We start from the raw sequence: 19,814 nt of genomic DNA on the forward strand, positions 1-19,814 counted from the left end.
ACATGGCGTATCTCTTATACTTGTATACGTGTGTATGCATGTATGTGCGTGTACCTGCGTTCGACGGCGAGGTGCACGAGCTCCGCGTACGCGTTCTCGAGCTGCTGTATGCGCTCGACGGTGATGGCGGGGTCGCACGGACGGTACCCGCCCTCCTCCTGCTCCAGGAACCGATGCGACTGCCCCACTACCACCTGTTCCATGTACAAAACGCAAAATAAGATCCTATGCTACTTCCCTATTACATTGTTCATAGATTTCTAAGAAACCTTTCATTCGGCTTTTTATATTATATATAACCTGAGAACTATTCACAATAGTACTGATAATATGACAAAAACCTTTTTAATCTGGTCAAAAATAGTCAGACAGTAATTTCGGAGTATAATGTGTCAGTTAAAACAATAACAAATTTATTAATATAATAGAAAGTAATATTATTAATATAATAGAAAATAGAAATAAAATAAAGACGTTCTTATACTGAAATTAGTTGAATATATTTAGTATTGTTTCCTTGTATATGGAATTTCAAATATTTGAGAAATAAAATAAAGAAAATAATAGAATAAACTTGCCTTGACTCGTTCTCCCAGCACGTTGATGTCGGCCTCGACGAGGGCATGTTTCTGTAACAGGTCTTCTACGCCCATCAGGTGCTTGCCGTAATCGTCTGTCAGTAGGCGCAGCTTAATTTCTTCCATAGAATCCAGGATGTATAACATTTCCTGCAATATGGAAAAAATATTACAACAAAACAATACATAAACATATTATATTACAAACAGTTAATACTGAATGAATTCACTGAATTGGTGTCTGTAATGATGGCAAGAATAGATAGAGTCTGATAGTAGACACAGACCTGGAAGTTCTGCTGTAGGTGTAGCGACAGCTCGAGGCGAGCGCGGCGAGCCCGCAGCAGTTCCAGCAGGTAGGCCCACAGGCGCAGCACGTTGTCACGCCGCGCCGACACGCGCTCCAGGTCATGGTACCTGTGACGAGGAGAAATACACTCAACAACAACTACAAGCAGAAAATTACGCACATTAATCGAAAAAAGTCACAAGTCATGTTTGTTTCCATAATGTTTAAAACAGAAATTATGTGTTCACTATTAATGTAATAAATTTTCCCTATCTCTTCATAATTAAGTTGAAAAGAAAAGAGAGAGAGAGTGACAGAGAATACCACATGGCATTCGCTATTTCTAAACTTTTAATGACAAATATAAAATAACAGTTAAAAAGAAATCTATGTGTTTGGACTAAAAAATAAAGAATAAAATATACAATATTTTAAACTAATACAACATATACAGAATCAAAAATCATATTCCAAACAGCAGGTTTTTAATATTATTTTTGTTATCTACTATAAGATGAAAGGCCTTCCATTTTAGGATTTAAGTGTTATTTTACAATAATAAATTTGTTTTCCGTATCTCACGGAGGTAAACGTTCTGTCTTGTATACATCATGGTATACAAGAGCCGTCGCGTTGATGACGACGCACATACATTTTCATCAATGGGGTATAAAAACTAACTATAATTCATACAAATAGGACTCTTCAGTACCTCTGTACTAATAAGCCTATCTAACATTGTACCCCATAAACAAGATAAAAAGTTTCTTGTACATTGACTAATGTTGGATATGAATTAGTCCAAAGATTATATGAAGATAAAATTTATTGAATATATGTAACCTTATTGCATAGTTTCTCTGATAAGATAATTGGTTATTTTTTAATATCGATACGTATTAAATCTTTTATCTTCGAAGAATCAATATACTGCCAAAACTATTAAGTTTATAATTATGCCTGGCAAATAAATACGTGAGACTATCTCTATATAAAATATATACAAAATGTACACAAAATTGCTTAGTTATAAAAATATAAACAAATAGACAGATAGACATTACGCATTTACGTATGTTTTTAATTTGAAAATTATTTAAATTTTCTTAGGCATTACTCCGAGCAAATAAGCAAAAGTGGTAATTGCAGGTCTGATAATAGAGTTTAAAATACATATATTACCTTTCTGCCTGCAGCTCGGAGCAAACTCCCACAACTGCCTGAACGCGTTCCTCATACGCAAAGATGTCAGTTTCAATAGCCTCATGCTTCTTGGCGGCCGCCTCCACCGCTGCCAGGTCGAACCCGAAGTTGTCTTGGCTGACCAGACGCTGGTTCTCAGATAACCATGTCTCTCGCATTTGTGCTTTGCGGTTAAATCTATGAAACAATTAAAAATACAGGTTTAATATTATATTTCTTTAAGGTTTTTAAGGTCAACAGGACAGTAATGTGGAGAATATAGTTAGCCATCAGCGCAGGCTCTGTGGGGCAAAGTGGGGTGCTTGGCCCATCCTGGCTCTGACCTGGAAAGTATCGAACTCTACCTAAAAAATAAATTACGTAAGAACTATGATAATTAATATCCGTAAGAAAGTTCACACTCGACAGTAATGTGGACTAATAACCACATTGTTAGCAACATTCTATGTCAGCTTGATCATCCACTCTGGAAACCATCATGATAAATAAGATGGGCTAACTGACATGACCTCGTACCCATTTTATCATTCTCCACTGGTGCCCCGCCAGCGTAAACTGTTAGCGTAGGTGGGTGCACCATTATCAACCATAAGAAAAAATAAAGTACACAATAGGATATTGACCTGGCTGCGAGTTGTTCCAGCTTCTCCTGTCTGATGAGTTCCTCTCGAAGCGCGAGTTCGCGTTCGTGCTCGGCTTTCTCGAGACGCTCCCAGGCGCGGTTGATGTCGTGTATCATGCGTCCCTCGCGCGGCGTGTATGGCTTCTGGTTGGCGGCGCGCATCCGCGACTGCAGCGTGAACAGCAGCACTTCCAAGTTGCCTTTTTCGATGAACCTGCCAATAAACAATGTGGTTATAATTACATGGAATATTTTTTTTATCTAATTTCACTGGTGTCCCCGCCTTCATAAGCCGGTGGCGATGCGGGTGCAGTATTTAATAATAATCCATAAAAAAATATATAAATAACCCTGGACAATTAACACTGCTCCTTCTAGTCTCACGGTAAGCAGAACCTTTGTTATGGGTAGACAGCCGATATAAATACTTAGATTTCTTTTTCTAAATACATACATAATATACATAGAAAACACCCAGACCAATACAATCATACTCATGAATACAAATGCTTGCAACGTGCGAGGACTCGAATCCGCGACCATCGGAAGTAAAGCTATATGCTAAACCGCTAGACCACCGAGGCCATCAATATATATAAATTCATGCAACACTTACTTAGGTGGTTTCTCGACAGTACGGTAGTTGGCAAACTGAATAAGTTGCTGTCTCACTCCCTCCAATGAGTTGGCGAATGTTCTGTCGCCTAGCGCTTCGATAGTACGCTCGATCCATTGTAGAAGATCGCTGTAACATTATAACTATATTAATATGATTGTGTTGATGTATTTATTTGAAATGTACCACTATCTCTTATCGACAGGATAGGGGGTAGTGTTTTCACCAAACCCGCGGAAGGACTTATTGAGCGGCTGAAGGCCAACTCCTATCTGACGGATACGACTTTAGTCGGAAGGCACCTAAGGCAAGGCTAGGGTTCGAATCTCGACCCAGGCCGACGTCCGTTTAAATTGGATCTCCGTTTAAATTGAACTTGATATTGATATTTATAGACTGAGCCAAAAAGAACTGACAAAACTCTGCCCTCGCTTTTTTCAAATTCCATTACTTCGTTGTAAAAATACATAATTATAAAAACTTAGGATTAATATCGTGACCATCAATATATGCCATTAAATTATATTAATTTTTATTAAATAAAAATAATCAAATGTGCAGATATAACTTGATAAGGCCAGTTAACAAACAACTCATGATAGAACTGACCTTGTAAGCGATTCGTATTCGTGCATCATCTTGTCGTTCTCCATGGCTATGCCGACCACCTTGCCGATCCTCTTGCCCTGCACCGTCTCCTGCTTCAGCTTGCTGAAGTAGTGATAGTATGTCACGACGTATGTAATGATCGACTTCTCATCTGGGTGCTCGACAGCGATGTCTAAAAAAGAAAACAAAATAAATATCAGCACATTTATATTGTAAATTCGAGGTATATGATTAGATTTACACATAATCATTCACCTGAAATCACACTGAAATACTACTGGTCTGGACCATAATCAAATCAATATAGGACCGCATGCGAACCGCTTTAAAAAAGATATAATTCAAAATAGCTTCCATTAGAAAAAAGTCAGATATAACGAAAAAATTCAGAATAATTTTTTTAAGATGGTTGAAAAGGAAAAATGTTAACAGTAAAGATATTGTTATTAAAGATACATTTAGACATTTATTTTTTTATATATTTTATCGAATTAGGTGTTATTTTGCTGTATTCCATTTCATTACATAATGGATTGTCATTATTTTGTTTAAATTCGCTACCATTAGCATCTGTGAGACCATAAATATTCAGTGCGGAAACCTGACCACATTTACGAGAGTTAGCCTTCAGCCGCTCTGTAAGTCTTTCCGCGAGTTTGCAGTGCCATCTGCACTTGCCCCCTATCGTTCTGTAATGCTGTAAAGGCCAGCTACGACCAACAGCATTAGAATAGTTGTTAAAAAAAGATTGCGTTAGTGGAAGCGTTACGACCTTCTCTATATTTTTTATTTTATCAAGTCACTTGTCTTACCTTCAGCATCGAGCAGTTTAGTTAGCCCAAGCTTGTCCTCGGCCACATTGAAGGCATTATTCAAGTTATGCATCGAGTTATTTCTATGTAGTTTCTCAAACTGTATCAAGTCTGGTCGATGTTTGTGTATAATCGCGTTGAACGCCAACCCGTCTCGCCAGGAGGTCGTGAAGTTACGTACATTGACGTTGTTATAACCGGCTGTCTTCATTTGACACCATAATAGCAATGCATCCTTTGCTGATTTTGTCTCTTTATTATCCGTCTCTTCAATTGTGATATCTTGGATCTGTAATATTATGTATAATAAGAATATTTAAATGTTAATAGCACTGCAAAGATTAATAATTTAAAAACTATAAATGTTTTTAAGACATCCATTGATCTACTTTATGAACCCTAAACACATGACATTTTAGTGACCATTATTAACTCTTTTCTTTATGAGAGCTACTCTTTACAGGGTTGAATAGAACAGAAAAACATATTACGCCGACCCCAAATAAATAGGATAAGGAAGAAGCAGATGATGATGAACTCTTTATGAGAGAAATGCCATATGTTTTGTATCACATTTGTTCCAGAGTAGTTAACAATAAAAAAATAAGAATATACTGATATATATTGCCATTTTTTGGCAGATATTAGTAGTAACCCCATATGTCAGGTCGACTTGCAAGTGGTCCTCCCTGTAAACCATCATGGTTTATTCATAGTGAGTTTGTCACCATGGGCTAACTGTCTTGACCTTACGCTCATCTTATCATCATCTACTTATGCCGCGCTAGTATATACAGTTAGCCCAGCGAATGTACCATGCCATTATCATTATTAAAAAAACACGCAAGTATTACTATTCTTTAGGACTGATGAAGATGTATAATTTACCTGGAAGCGAAGGATAATCGTCCAGATGAGACCGAGGTTGAGTCTCGGGTTACCGTCGACGATGTCGTGTGATCCCATATTCTCCAAGTGCACGCGTTGGTCCCTCAGGAACTGCAACGCTTTGTCAACATTTTCCAGGCAATGAATTCGCATCTTGCCTTTGGTCGGGCGAGGCTATAAACAAAATATACATAATTATTATATCGCAATTTTGCCTATAAATATTATTGAAGGAAAGTCGCTGTGGGAAGTTAGTGCTATTATAGGGACCATGTTTACCCTCGGTTTTCCCTTTTTTTTATATTACGAGTTTGGCAAACAAGCATACGGTCCATCTGATGGTATATTGTTACTGTAGACTATGAACCATCCATGATGTTACCATCGCGGTTAATACGTGTTGAATTTGTAGTGATGGGCGAACTGATTATGATCTGATAATAATGGCTCACAACACTGTCAGTGCCCGTTACCACAGGCGGGTACATCATTCCATGCAATCCATTAAAAAAGTAACTATTTTGTCCTGAAGTTGATTCGCTTACTTCTTCTGAACCACAAACGGATTTTGATATATTTTTAAGTACATCGGAAAAAATAAAAAAAATATATATATACAGCTATTCCGACCTATATATGTATTATAGATCTATGCGAAGCGTACGGCTTCGTGGGTGGTTTCATATATAAATTTAATGTAACAAATACTAACAAATTACTAGTCGGTCAAAAAGTAATATTCGATATAAATGAAAAACTATTGTCGAATACATGTAATACTCTACTTTTGGTTACACTTTTGAGTGTCAGGATAATTTATATAGTTTTAAATGTATGAAGCATAAGTGTAATAATTTGTATAAACATATTAGTGGTCTATAAAACATAGCTATTGCTACAATGTTACTCCGTGTTAACATCACTTGCCCTAATTTCTGTTGGTGTTCGACTAATTTTAACATCTGAACCGCCTTGAATACTTAGTAAGTGTTCTAGACAAACGCACCAACGGGAAGTTATGCAATAAGAGGTATGCGATGCCGTTTTTATCAATGAAGATCTTACACCAAAAATATTTTATTAATTTTCTACTGGGTTTAAGTTTCGATGGATTTATAATATATGATTAAAGTTGTGAACAAAAGGTTTTGCTTATAGGTTTCATTCATTCATAATTTAAGAGCCATGCTCTTGTCGGTGGAGCTCTTGCCATTTTCCACGATACCAACTTTTTCGTTGATCTTAGTATTGGTATTGGTATCATTATATACCTATAACTTTGTCTTGGTCAAAGTTATAGGAATACAATGATACCAATATTTAGCAGGATAACGAAATTAAGATATCATACATATATATGTATATGCTATAATACCACAGTCTTCTTATTGTTATACTCGTATATACCTAAATTGTAGTGTGTATTATTTAAATTACTTATCACTAATTATAATGCGTAATAAGCCGATTATGGAAGCCATATTCGAATTTAGTTTCAATGTTGTTAGTTGCCAGAGTGCCATCGACATCGAATCCTAATTCTTAAAATAATAAAGTCTCATCCACAAACTTTAAACATATTTTTTACAGTAACAATAGGCAAGTATCTTTCTCGTTCTTCTTGTCTTGAATTTACATTCTAATTTGATGGTACAATAAAAAGACTATTTAAAATTACTTATCTTTACATATTATAAAACAAAGTTGCCGACGCTGTCTGTACTCTTCAACCTTTAAAATTACGTAATTGGTTTTAATGCCGTTTTCAGCAACAGATAGAGTGGTTTAATAGGAAGGTTTACACGGATATTATAATACAGAATAATCGAAAAATTCTAGCATTTGTAATGCACGCATCGAGCAGGCTCGAGTCGTAGGTATTGAATATAAAATGTATATTTGTCTCACCAATCTCTCTCCGGAGAGCACCTCGAGGAGCTTGATCAGCATTTTCCCATCCCTCATGTCCACGTAAAGGTCGCCGATGCGGCAACCCACACGCACCAGGTGTGAGTTTACCCATTTCTGGAAAGTCTTCTTCTGTACACTTTCTCGTTCGTCTGAAATCAAATCATACTTTTAATAATACATCTATCTTCATACTACACAAAGAGTTGGAGCTGAAAATCAGCGCTGTTCAGCGTACGTACGTAAACGTTACGCTCACAGCATCGGCTGAGTCAGCCTCTTTTTCCCAAAATACGCAGTATGAGGTACTACTGTTGCTATTTTATACGTGGTTTAAGTGAATTTTTTTATATAGTTTTTGTTCAACAAACGGTGTACGAAATCAAATGTATATGTGTTTTTTGTTCTGGCAATAAATATTATTATTACGTATTATTATCTAAATCAAATAATCTAAAATATAATCGTGAAAGGGACATATAGAGATGTTTAGGGGAGGCCTGCGCTGTAGAGACGAAAAGAGTTGGAACTGATCTTGATCCTAATAAGGGCGCGTGAAATGGGACATATAGGGATATTTAAGATGACCTGCACCATAGAGACGAATATTACCGAAACTGCGTTTAACTTAAACGTACTTGCTTACACTTAAATAACGAATTAATTGAATAGGCAAAAAGTAATAAGATTAGGTAATAGAAAGTAAATTCAACAGGAAGGTAGCATAAATCTCTTTTTTATTTTATTTATCTTATTACATATCTTCACGCCAGGTCATTTACGGGGTAGACAGAAAGATACAACGATTAAAGAATTTTCTCTACTATATATTTCGACTAATTAATAATAATTGATTTGCCATTTATTTTTAATACTTATTAAAAATAAATGCAAGCAAAAATCAATCGTGTAGTTACGTACAATAAATTAATAAATAAGTCTACATCATCATAAAAAATCTATCAATCATGAAAAACAGCAACGGACCTGGTTGTGACAGTAAGAAATTTACATAATAAATGTGCATTTTAAAAAATAACGATTAGAAAACTTAATAGAAAAGGGATTGTTAACACATTAACCGCCAGTGTGGACGACCACGGCGCGGGGACCAGATGGGCGGCTTCGAGGCTGCACTGATTAGTGGTGGATCCTTGCAGCCGTCCGCAGTGATCAGTGCCATCGCAACAACTCCCACACAATGCAACCCTTGGTGTTGATTTTCCGAAACTAATATAATGCAATTTGATCCGCGTATCGGATTGCTGTTCGCATGCTATGGAGCGGAACGCTTAGTGGTGCTGGATGCAAGAGGTAAACTATTAAAGAATTAATAATTTTAAAATTATTATTATTTGTTCCATAGCATATAAATAGCATCCTGGATCAAACAGTACAGGAAAAATAGTTATACAATTTAAATAGTTGTAATTTTACTTTACCTAACAAATTGATCGCTAAAACTAAACTGTTTTTTTTTGCGTCTAAATCATAGATAGAGACAGAAATACTATATCAAAAATTCTCAATTTATTTAAAAATAAATACATATCTTCTATGACATTACTTCTTACTAATTGACAGTAAAATATCTCCTGCAATTAAATACTAAATATACAACGTTATTGTAAAACCTATTCAGATTAAATTTTATGAAGGAATATTGACCCGAAATTTAATCATGGCAATTTACACTAAAAGTAATTTAGATACATACAATAGAAGCAGATATGACATTAAGATCTAGTACATAAATGTGAATTTCTAACAACATGAGAACTGTTTTCTCAAGAGTATACCAATACGGTTTTCCAGATTATATTAAAGCCATCATGTATAAAAAAATAGGCAATGGAACGTTTTGAACCATACATTACACCTTTAGAAACCAACAAGTCTTTAAAACTCAAGCACGTACGTGATTGTTTGTATAAGATAACAACAATTTACAATAACGAGAACGATGCTAAAAACGTGTAAAATTGTAGGTCACATGTAACAATGAGCATCGCACTATCTTATCACGACACTACGAACCTCTGAGCTCAACTACGACCTTGTCATAGTACGCTTCCAAGCCGGGCACTTGGCTGTTAACACCTCTCTTGATCAGATCGTAGCACTCTGCGGATGTCATGTCACCAATATCGACTGGCGACTGACTGATCCGCCTCACAGGCGAAAGAACGGGAACAATTAGAGCGACAAAATACAAACTGGCCCGCAGAACAAGGATATTCGATACTAACTCCAGGTGTCGACAACTCTAGAACCGGACTATGTAATTATATTGACAAATTATTTCGCTTGCACATGGAATAAAATTTACTTGCTTGGAGTGCGAATATATAACTTTCGGAGGCGTCATACACGGAGGTTAGTAAACACGAGATTAAACGAAGGTTTAAATCGAGATATCAATACAGTTACAACATCACTGATAAAAAGAACTATGTAAGATTTTACGTCTGGACAAAACTGAACAACGTTGATACTGTAGTGATCGTGCCAAATGTTTACAATCCCATTGATATAGGAAAACGGAAAACCAACGAGTGATAAAATACATTAATGTAAATTGTAATGTTGTCATATAAAAACATTAATTACGTATTACTAATAGATAGTGAAATAGAGAAACGTTTAAATTTTTGAATTTGAAACGAATACCAATTTTAAAATCAGTGAAATATTTATAAAACTAAATATTTTCCATAGAAGGTAAGGTAAAATGAAAATAATTTTTCAAACCCTCATACAAACTGCAAAGTGACGTCATCAATATATTATGAAATAAACTTTTTATTCTCCGATTTCCATATTGCTTCTTAGCAAAATTCGTTACGTTACGGGACGATCCTCAGGTAAAATTGCTCATAAACGCGCTCAAATTTAATAGTAAAAAAAAACTATACACAAAACACTGTGACTTTATAAAAGTGGACGGTTTTTAAAATAACCAATGCAGAAAAAAAAATACTATCTTCAATACGTGCGGTATAAAGTTAAAGTTAGAAAAATATAATAGGCAAAAAAATAAAAATAAAATTTATAAAAAGATTCTTTATTATTTAAATAATTCTTCTACTATTAACAATTTTTTATTATAGCATTACTTGGTAATTAACGAAAAATATTATAATTTCTCGTACACTTTTAAGTCATAGTCCGCCTTACTCGCGATAACAAAAACGTTTTGTAGGTATTTAGATATATGTATAAAGCACGGGGAAGTACCTATATAGGTAGAAGGCGTACTGTTTACTACATTTCAAAAGAAAATTCAGGTTGTAATTGAAGTTAGACTACGTACTTCTACAATACTTTATATAGCGAGTTATACCCTAATTTTCTTCGAAAAGCAAACCATATCCCTAGGTTAATAATAAATTTTAGACTAAAGTAGTCAACCGTCATAATTCCCAGGACATGTTCTAGTTTTGTAGTGACCTGAGACGTCCTGAATAGGTAACTAGAAGAGTCCCGGGTTTTAGAATTTTAAAATTCGTTTTATTTTATTTGTATTTTAAAATCATAAATATATAATTTTATCAAATACTTTTATTAAAAATATGATTATTTTAATTACTTCAATTTCATGTCTATTTTCATTACATATTAATTTAACAGGACAAAAATGACGCAGTAACAGAGTTTATAGCAACTCTGTTACTGCGTCATTTTTAAACTGAATTGTCCTGATGTGTCCAACTTCAAATCTTTGTTTTTAATTTAGGGTTCGCAACCCACGGTGACCTAAACTCGCGGAAACCTCGATGTGTTATAACCTCGAGGTTTTAGTGGATGAGAATCCTACAGTATCCGTCCGTCCATAATTTGACTAGGATAGTTTAGATTGTTTTATTACCTACGACGAAACCCGCAGAGCCACCGCCGTCGGAGTCACGGAGGACTGACATGAATACCGCGACTCCGGGACATGGCGTTGGATGAGGGACATCTTGAAGTTTTTAGTGAGTATGAGTCTCGCAGTACCCGCTTGCCTCCCCCGTAGCGGGTATCCATAGGAGATTTTCTCCAATTCAAAAAAAGGTATTGTTGTATTACCTGCTAACGCTTTGATGCGCGATCGTTCGAATAGCCTCGACGACGAATTGCCGCCATCGTATTCGAAGTCATCAATGATCTCCTGTCCGTGGCCGATGGACGGGTCCCAGCGGGACACCGAGATGTCGGTCGTCATGGCGACCAACCAACCTCACCACGCCACACTCAAATATCTGAAAGCAACGGAAAAACAGTCATTAGTTACCGTTTCCTCTCTACTACTTCTAATGGCTGGCTCATCCGTTATACTTGTAGGGACTGGTTTGCTCTGATCACTCGTTGTTTCATTTTGTGATTCCAGTAACTATTATAATTACTTATTTATATTTATTTTACTCCTTTGAATTGGTTCTATTTAGTATTTAGTAATCCAACATTTAAAAAAAACAACAGGCAAGTTTCTTTGTCATTTTCCTTGCTCTTGCTAGCATACATTGATTAGGTCGTACAAAAAAAATTACTACAAAAATGTTTCGTGCTTTACCAGTTCAAGTAATCGTAATGAAATTTAGCACGTACTAGTCATAATAAGTACCCGGTACCTTTAGTAACTTAGTAAGCGGATGAAGTCTGCAAATAAATGTACACCCAACATGCTCGTATTTATTCCACCAATAAAACCTGCCTTCATCGAGAAGACAAAACTACTCGACAAAATCGGAGTTTAATTGACCAAGACACAAGTATTCAATACGATTATTTGTATCGTATTGTATGTATATTATGTATTTACAAAATGTATCTATGTATTTAAATCCGTTATCTAGGATACATAAACACAAGCTGTGCTAATCATTGGGACTATATAGATTTGTATGAATTGTCCAGAGACGTTATTTTTTTAATATCTATTTAATACTATCTATAAAAATTAATTTAAAAAAAATTGTAACATTATAATTGTGAAAGTAAAATAATTTATGTTCAGCAGTGAATGCTAGAATTGCCACATAGATCATGTCCTAAATTAACTCATAGATTTAATTAAATTTATTAACTAAATTTATGTTGTTTAGTTGAAGGGTGTTAGTTATTGTTTATTTCAATAAATAATAACTGTGTTATTTATTGTACTTAACTAGTTATGTGTATTTAACTGTCTTCTGTATTTGTTTTGTTTATTTCCCCCTATGTTGTATAATGTCAATAAAGCAGACTGATTCATTCATTAGACAGGACTTCCGTTATTCTGGGAAGAGGATTTGGAATATATTTTTGGGAAGACATTAACTTGCATGCGACAAATAATATAGATTTTCAATTATGCATATTTTATTACACAAATAAGAATAAAACTTTAAATGTTACTTTATTTTTAATTATCATTACTACACACTTGCTTTCTTATTATTTTCTATTTATTATTTGGTATTAGGTTTTCAATTACGATTAAGAAAAATAACATAATATATACAAAACAGAAAGAATACATAAGTGTATTCTTAATCGTAATTGAAAACCTAATAACAACTAACTGTGCTGAGTACAACAGACATGTATTATAGTTAAATTGCCCGGTTACGCCCTTAATGGCATCATCAGTGTAAATTTATAAACAATTTAGGTTTTATCAATGATAAGTGATTAAACTATATATTATAGCATGCGTACATGTATATAAAAAAAAATAAGTATCATTTGTTACAGATACAGTACAGCTGCTTAGTTTTGAACTAGATATTTTATTTTTAAGTTCTCTCAAAAAATCTGTTATTAGCTCTCTGTAGAAATATACTACAGAAAAATTATATATAATAGTAGTTTAATGTATTGGATTGTAAGCTGTTGGTTTTCTAATAATCTTGCTGTGTGACAACCTAGGACACTTTCTAGATTAGAAAACGGCATTTATAGTGTAACGAATTTTCACTATAATGACATAGACCTAAAATTCAACAGCAATACTGTATTGTCGCAAGATATGAATCGAAAGCAATATAAATTTGATTAGGTCATATTAATTAAGTATTTACCTTGGATTATAAACAATAACAACCAGTTATAAATGGGACGGAACATCGATTATGAATTACACTTGGTCACAATTTCCACAAAACTGCACTAACAATAAAATAACTAATGCTTATGTTTCCGAGTTACAGTCTGAATTTGATAAGATAAGATACGAAAGTAAAGTTAGTTATCGGCGCACCTTAATGAAATAGATCGTTTTGCAGTAAAACTATGCAGGTAAAATTATGAGAATGTTTTAGTAAAACTTTCACTTTTTTACTAATCATAATAGCAAATAAACTGACGGTCCTCAGATGGCCTGGTGGTAATTTGTCAATTTGTGTTTGATACCCTGGCCATCCAACCTATCATGGTTAAATTAATCGTGTGTTGTTTGAAGGAATAGTCAACATCATGAGGCGAGTGATAAAATCAAAAAGAAATAAGAATAATAATAATATTAAGAAGCTTAGATAATGCACAGTGTCATCTAGTTCCAAGCTAAACAGAGCCTGTTATGGGTATTAAACAACTGATAAAATAGCAAAATATATTTTTATGTGAATACATAATACAAATACATATCGATTAATGCACCGAGTTTGTCATTATATGTAAAGACAGAAGTTAATGGCACGCCGTTCTATCCCCCTACCCCTGGTGTGAAGTAAAATAAAAATTATTCGTTATGATGGTTAGTTACAAATTTACGACGGCCCATATTACATTTGTAACTTGGTTTTCTTTGAACGGCCCAAACCCACATCTTATGATCTCATTTACTCTAATAGACGATGCTAAAAATATATTCTCATACTCGTTTATGATTGCTAAGTTAAATACATATTACGTGGGCACATATACATAAACGTAATACTGTAAAGTCAAGTTTAATCCACAAAAAAACTTTTTTAAACAATAAACTAAGATGATAATGTTGTTATGATAGTTACCTAACTGTTATATTTACTAAACTGATAATGCACCGCCGTCTTAAATCACTATTTGTTCTGTGCTAAAATTAAAGAAAAATATTACTTTTCAAACTCCACCGCATGCAATTATTTTCTTATGTAATTGGAATGGCGAACGAAAGCGACAGTTACCACTTACCATCAGGTGGACAATCAGTTACTTTGCTATTCCATTATAACTATGTTGTATTTAGGTCGAGTAAATACGCAAGATATAGCTACATACTGTTCAGATAACGATATGACTCATCTAGAGGTCAGATAATAATTAATTTAACCCTTCCTTCATACGCTCCTCATAGCAATTAGAAGTATTAACGCCACTGTGCGTTAATATGTTTTATAGCTGCTCTGAAATTAAGACATTGAATAAAACATTACAGAGACGATGCGAAGAGGCTTTCGAATGCGTTACAAATTGATAATACGCCCACTAGTAGCAATTAAATAATTAAATTACATATATATAAAGCATTATATTGTATTAGAAGTAGATACAGGAAAAAAGAAACAAAAGATTATAAAAAGTAACACGTGCAAAAGGCGGTCTTACCGGAAACGCAATATCTTACAACCTCAGAAGAAAGAGTATTACTAAAAATAAAGTAGGCTGCAAATAAATTAACAAACAAAATACTAAAAGTGTTTTATATGTTTACTTAGCCCGAATTTTTTGGATGTAAGTAAAAATAGTCTATCTAGAAGGAAAGAGACGAAACCTTTGATTGTAGCTTGAAGTCGTTTGTCGTTTTCATGAACAATACAGTATAGTCGCTAGTGTCTAATTTAGATTCGGTTTGTATAGATAATACGATGCCGCAATAGGTACCTAACCGTTCGGCAGTGACGACCTTCTACTGTGACAGCTATTGTGCCAATAGCCCCGCTTGATGAAGGTTATATCTCTAATAGACTTGGTAACTATGGTGGAAAACCATTATCTAATATAACCATTCATACGATTTAACTATGTGAATCGAATATAGCTCCTGAATATTTTACACATCTACTTACTAAGAGACGAATATGTTTTTAGGTATAAGTCTTTCTGGCTTCTTCCCGATCTTAGATGCAACGTTAAGTGTTGCTTCATTAATTTTAGTATGCATGCAAAGTAGAGAAACTAAGCATAAATATATAATATCTGTGCAAAAGAAAGAAAACTTAAAACACCACCCCAACACCAAAAGACCTGCTTAGTTTGGCAATTATAGTTAAAGTCATTTGCTATTTTTCATTTTATGTAACTGTGACCCATATCCAGCAGTGAGACCATTATAGATGACGATTCATTGCTGGGCAGTTAAACTTACCTATTTAATTTTGCAACATTATTAACATTGTAATCATATATTCTAAACTCTATCTCGTGTGAAATCTTAACGCAATTCATCTTAAATTCTAGATCACCGACTTCTGATAACAATCTAGATAATTAACAACAGGCTCAGTAATAGGATCTTCTCTGAGAGTATGTACTCATTAGGCAGCTGCATCTGATACAAGTTACAACATCGTACTAATTGAGAAAAATATTAATTACGTGGAATTTGTTATCTGAGTCTCGAGTCAAAAAACTGTTATAACAACGGTTTTCTGATGAAGATGAACGTTGCATAATATAAATATAGTTCATAAATATACTCATTAAGTAATTATGTTTTATGAATGATTAACAGTCTATTAAATGGTTTGTCTCTACTTAACGCTACACTACGAGATCAAATAACTTAATGGGTATTTTTGTGACGAACATTGGAATCACTATGATAAATTCCTTGAAAAGTCAGTTATTTTATAAAAGACAAAAGAATGAGATAGCTTGTAAATTTGGAAGTAGAATAAAATCTATTAAAAAAATCAATCAACACTGCTATGAAAATCTTAAAGATTTAAGGAAAAATTTTCCTTAAGGTTCTCAATTTTATATGGTACAAGAAATATATCTATACTTTTGGGAAGCTTATACATTTAACACTCAAGAATTGAAAGTGGAACCTAATGTATCAAGAAAATCGATCAACATTACCATAGCTTTACATTGAAAAACATTTAAAAATTGAAGAATACATTTTACTATTCAGATTTTCTCAATTTTGAATGTTACAAGAAATATAGCGGGAGATATCCATACTTTCCATCACGTAATCAAATGCGTCACGTCATGCATGATTGTTCCCGATAGATGGACCAGTACAGAATGGAAAGTCAAACATGTATACATAATGATTTACAAAATCAATAAAAACATAAAAGAAGCCTAAAGATTTTAGAACATAGCAATAATAATGATTTACATTGACGTACTTGACCAATTAAGGAGTCACTAATGGCAGATTTATTAGGAACAACAAAAAATCTTTTTGAATGGAAGAATTGTAATTGCATAATAGCAATAATAACGGATTAATACATGTGATATGATAATCGTAAACATACGAGTAACTTTAATTAATACGGATCTAATAGGAAAACAGTATTTCTACTTACTTTCTACTTCTAGAAAACAGACTTCAGATACATACTTAAGGCATTTAACATAAGACTTGATTGATTGGCCTTTTGCAGATCATTACATGTGCTGAATTCTAGTGTAGATACTGATTTAGATCGTCTTAATGTAAAAAGGGCATATGCAGTGAACTTAGTTACTTAAATTAAGAGACATTTATAAATACGAATATATGTAATACAACTTGAGCGGAGACCTTGATGCGCAATAGCGTCATTTTACATAAAATCTTATCTGACAGTTGAAGTTACATAAGTTCCAGTAACCGTATGTTCTTGCGATTAGCATAATTACACCTCAACGGTAAAGAAATACAAAAGTATATGTACTGTATGTGCATATACTGATATAGTATATATTACTAGGTTCTTAATTAAATAACATACATGTATAATAAAAGTAATAGACAAAGCAAACGTTGTTTTGCCCAAGCCAAGTCAAAATGTTCTTCAGCACAATTAAATATATTGCGGTAAACGACCAAAGGCAAGTTTAATACTATATATACATGGACATATTATTAAAGAAACACAATAAACCTAGATTGGACGATCAATTATCGCCAAAGAAAAAGCTACAAAAGTCGGACAAAGTGCGAGTTATTGAAGGTGGCGAGGTCATCGACCGCGACGGGCAGACATGGCGTCGTCGATACACACCATGCCCATTAAACGCCTCCATAGACCATGGCGTTGCGGCTATACAAAGTGTAATCAAGGAGCCACTATAAAATCCCACTATAACGACAGAAGAGAAAATATGACATCAGATTGAATACAATTTTATGATGCGTATTCCTCTTTATAAATGTCAAAGATATTCTATGTAAATTAATATTATCATGTTAAAAAATACACATTGCCTCAGAGTAGCGATCCGCCCTGGCTTAGGAGTATAATTTTTCTAAGAATCTTTAATATTTTTGATCTTGAATATTGCGTAGGTTACCAGCTGATAATATTGCTTTCTATAGGCGACTTTTTATAATAGGTTTATTAATCTTTTACTTTAAAACAGTTCTTTTAATTTAACAAGATTAGTTTAGATAAAATTTCAATACATAACATATATCGTTTATAACTGCAATGTGTCTTTAAACTCAAAAGGATGATGAAATTTTCTGTTTGCGTTTTCTGAGTAGAAATTTTCTACTCAGAAATAATTTACACGCTTGAACCAATCATCACGTTTCTTCACTGCAAAAAAGACTACAAAAGTATAAATGGCAATGCCCGGAAAAAGCAACAAAAGTTGGTAAGCAACAAAGGCAATTGGCTTGAACGGTTAAAATATACTGATTCAAATCCAGACAACTTTCATGCTTCAGATGAGTTATTGACTACAGGAGACCTCATGCCTAAGATACTATCAAGCAACAAATTTGTCAGACTCAATATACAATGTTTAATAAATCGTAACGAATGGTTCAATCAACTTTAGTTTGACTTGTACTACCTAATAAATTCAATGCGAAATGGTACAACATAAAAGTAGAGTTCCTGATAAATATTTTTGACTAATCAATTCATTAAGTGAAACTTTATTTCGTTTTTAATTTTATTCATCAAATATATGTATAACGCAAGGTTCAAATATTTAATTTGATGACGATCGTGCGATCCCGTGATTATTTTCCGTATAGCCTCCCTAGTATAATATTTTGTCTACAAAACGACTAGATATCACGCTAGACAGCTTTACGAGGAGATCGGTGGACAATACGCGTAGTCATAGTCTACTTATAACTGTAAACATCGACTTTATTATATCCCAAACAATTTATTATGTTAATTTATTATTAATATGCATAATAACAAATTTTGCACTTGTAAGAGACTTGTACTCTTTAGTTGATACTTTATAAGCCGCAAGAACGTGAGCAAAGTTCCAAATTTTTCTTGATCATTGCGATTTCCTTTGTATAGAACCACGAAGTTCTCTTTACATCATAATAGTTAGTAGTTTATCCAAGTCCTTATAGACTTCGAAACTATAACTACAGAAATATACTATATCGCCCCACAATTTTTCAATTACAATGATGGATCGGATGTAGGTGGTCACTTGAAGTCTGTAATCCTCTTTGGTTCAATATAAAGAAGAGTTTCCTTCCGATAAGTTATACTTTATATTGCTGTTGTTAACGTCATACATAACATTATTGTACTACAAGTATCCGGTAAAACCAGTCTATAAGTCTAGCGCAATTACGTACGAGTACAGCTCTCGTTTCGCGTTTACTTTTGCGTTACGTAAGCCTTAATCATAGGCCATCTGTTATTCAACAAAGTCAACAGCCTTCGCATCTAACCAGTTTGGTTTAAAAAAACGTTAGGCAGCGTGTGGTACTTTGTTGGCAATGAAACAATCACAATATTAAATGTGAGATGTTACAAGAATGTTCATTCGGAATTATCTCCTTATTCTCCTTAACTTCAGTAAAGTTTGTTTTACTACACTACAACAATATTCTACAAAATTTGATTAAGGTTGGTAACCCCTTCATACGTGATGACTATTTTCTTAAGTATATTAAGTGTCCACAAAGGAGGCAACCATTGCGCCATTAGTTTATTGTAGTAAGCGTGTGAGCATTCGTTTAGCTAATTCAACACCACATAATTTACCACGCTTCCTTCTGCATAACTTGTTCTATTATATTTGAGTGGGTAATATACCACTACTTTTTCATGCTGTAATAAATACCACCATCGTTAAATTATTATAATATATAATAGAAATAACATTCAGGAATTTTGCAATATAATTATTATAATAATAC

General features: G+C 33.8%; 1 protein-coding gene across 1 annotated transcript in view; it reads right to left on the reverse strand.

Annotated features, from left to right (window-relative positions):
• LOC131855661 (spectrin beta chain) overlaps nt 1–19,814 on the reverse strand; it is a 69,489-nt gene that overhangs the window by 25,364 nt on the left and 24,311 nt on the right. The window contains exons 2-12 of the mRNA XM_059206959.1: nt 11,594–11,766; nt 7,526–7,677; nt 5,618–5,791; nt 4,730–5,018; nt 3,918–4,089; nt 3,309–3,437; nt 2,694–2,906; nt 2,050–2,247; nt 866–995; nt 579–728; nt 55–194 (exon numbers count right to left, since the gene is read on the reverse strand). Coding sequence (XP_059062942.1) covers nt 55–194; nt 579–728; nt 866–995; nt 2,050–2,247; nt 2,694–2,906; nt 3,309–3,437; nt 3,918–4,089; nt 4,730–5,018; nt 5,618–5,791; nt 7,526–7,677; nt 11,594–11,729 — 1,883 coding nt within the window. The 5' untranslated portion in view covers nt 11,730–11,766. The remainder of the gene's footprint in view (nt 1–54; nt 195–578; nt 729–865; nt 996–2,049; nt 2,248–2,693; nt 2,907–3,308; nt 3,438–3,917; nt 4,090–4,729; nt 5,019–5,617; nt 5,792–7,525; nt 7,678–11,593; nt 11,767–19,814) is intronic.

The sequence above is a fragment of the Achroia grisella genome, unplaced genomic scaffold (assembly GCF_030625045.1).
Source record: "Achroia grisella isolate CSIRO2021 unplaced genomic scaffold, CSIRO_AGI_Agris_v1 utg146, whole genome shotgun sequence".
NCBI classification, from domain to species: Eukaryota; Metazoa; Arthropoda; class Insecta; order Lepidoptera; family Pyralidae; genus Achroia; species Achroia grisella.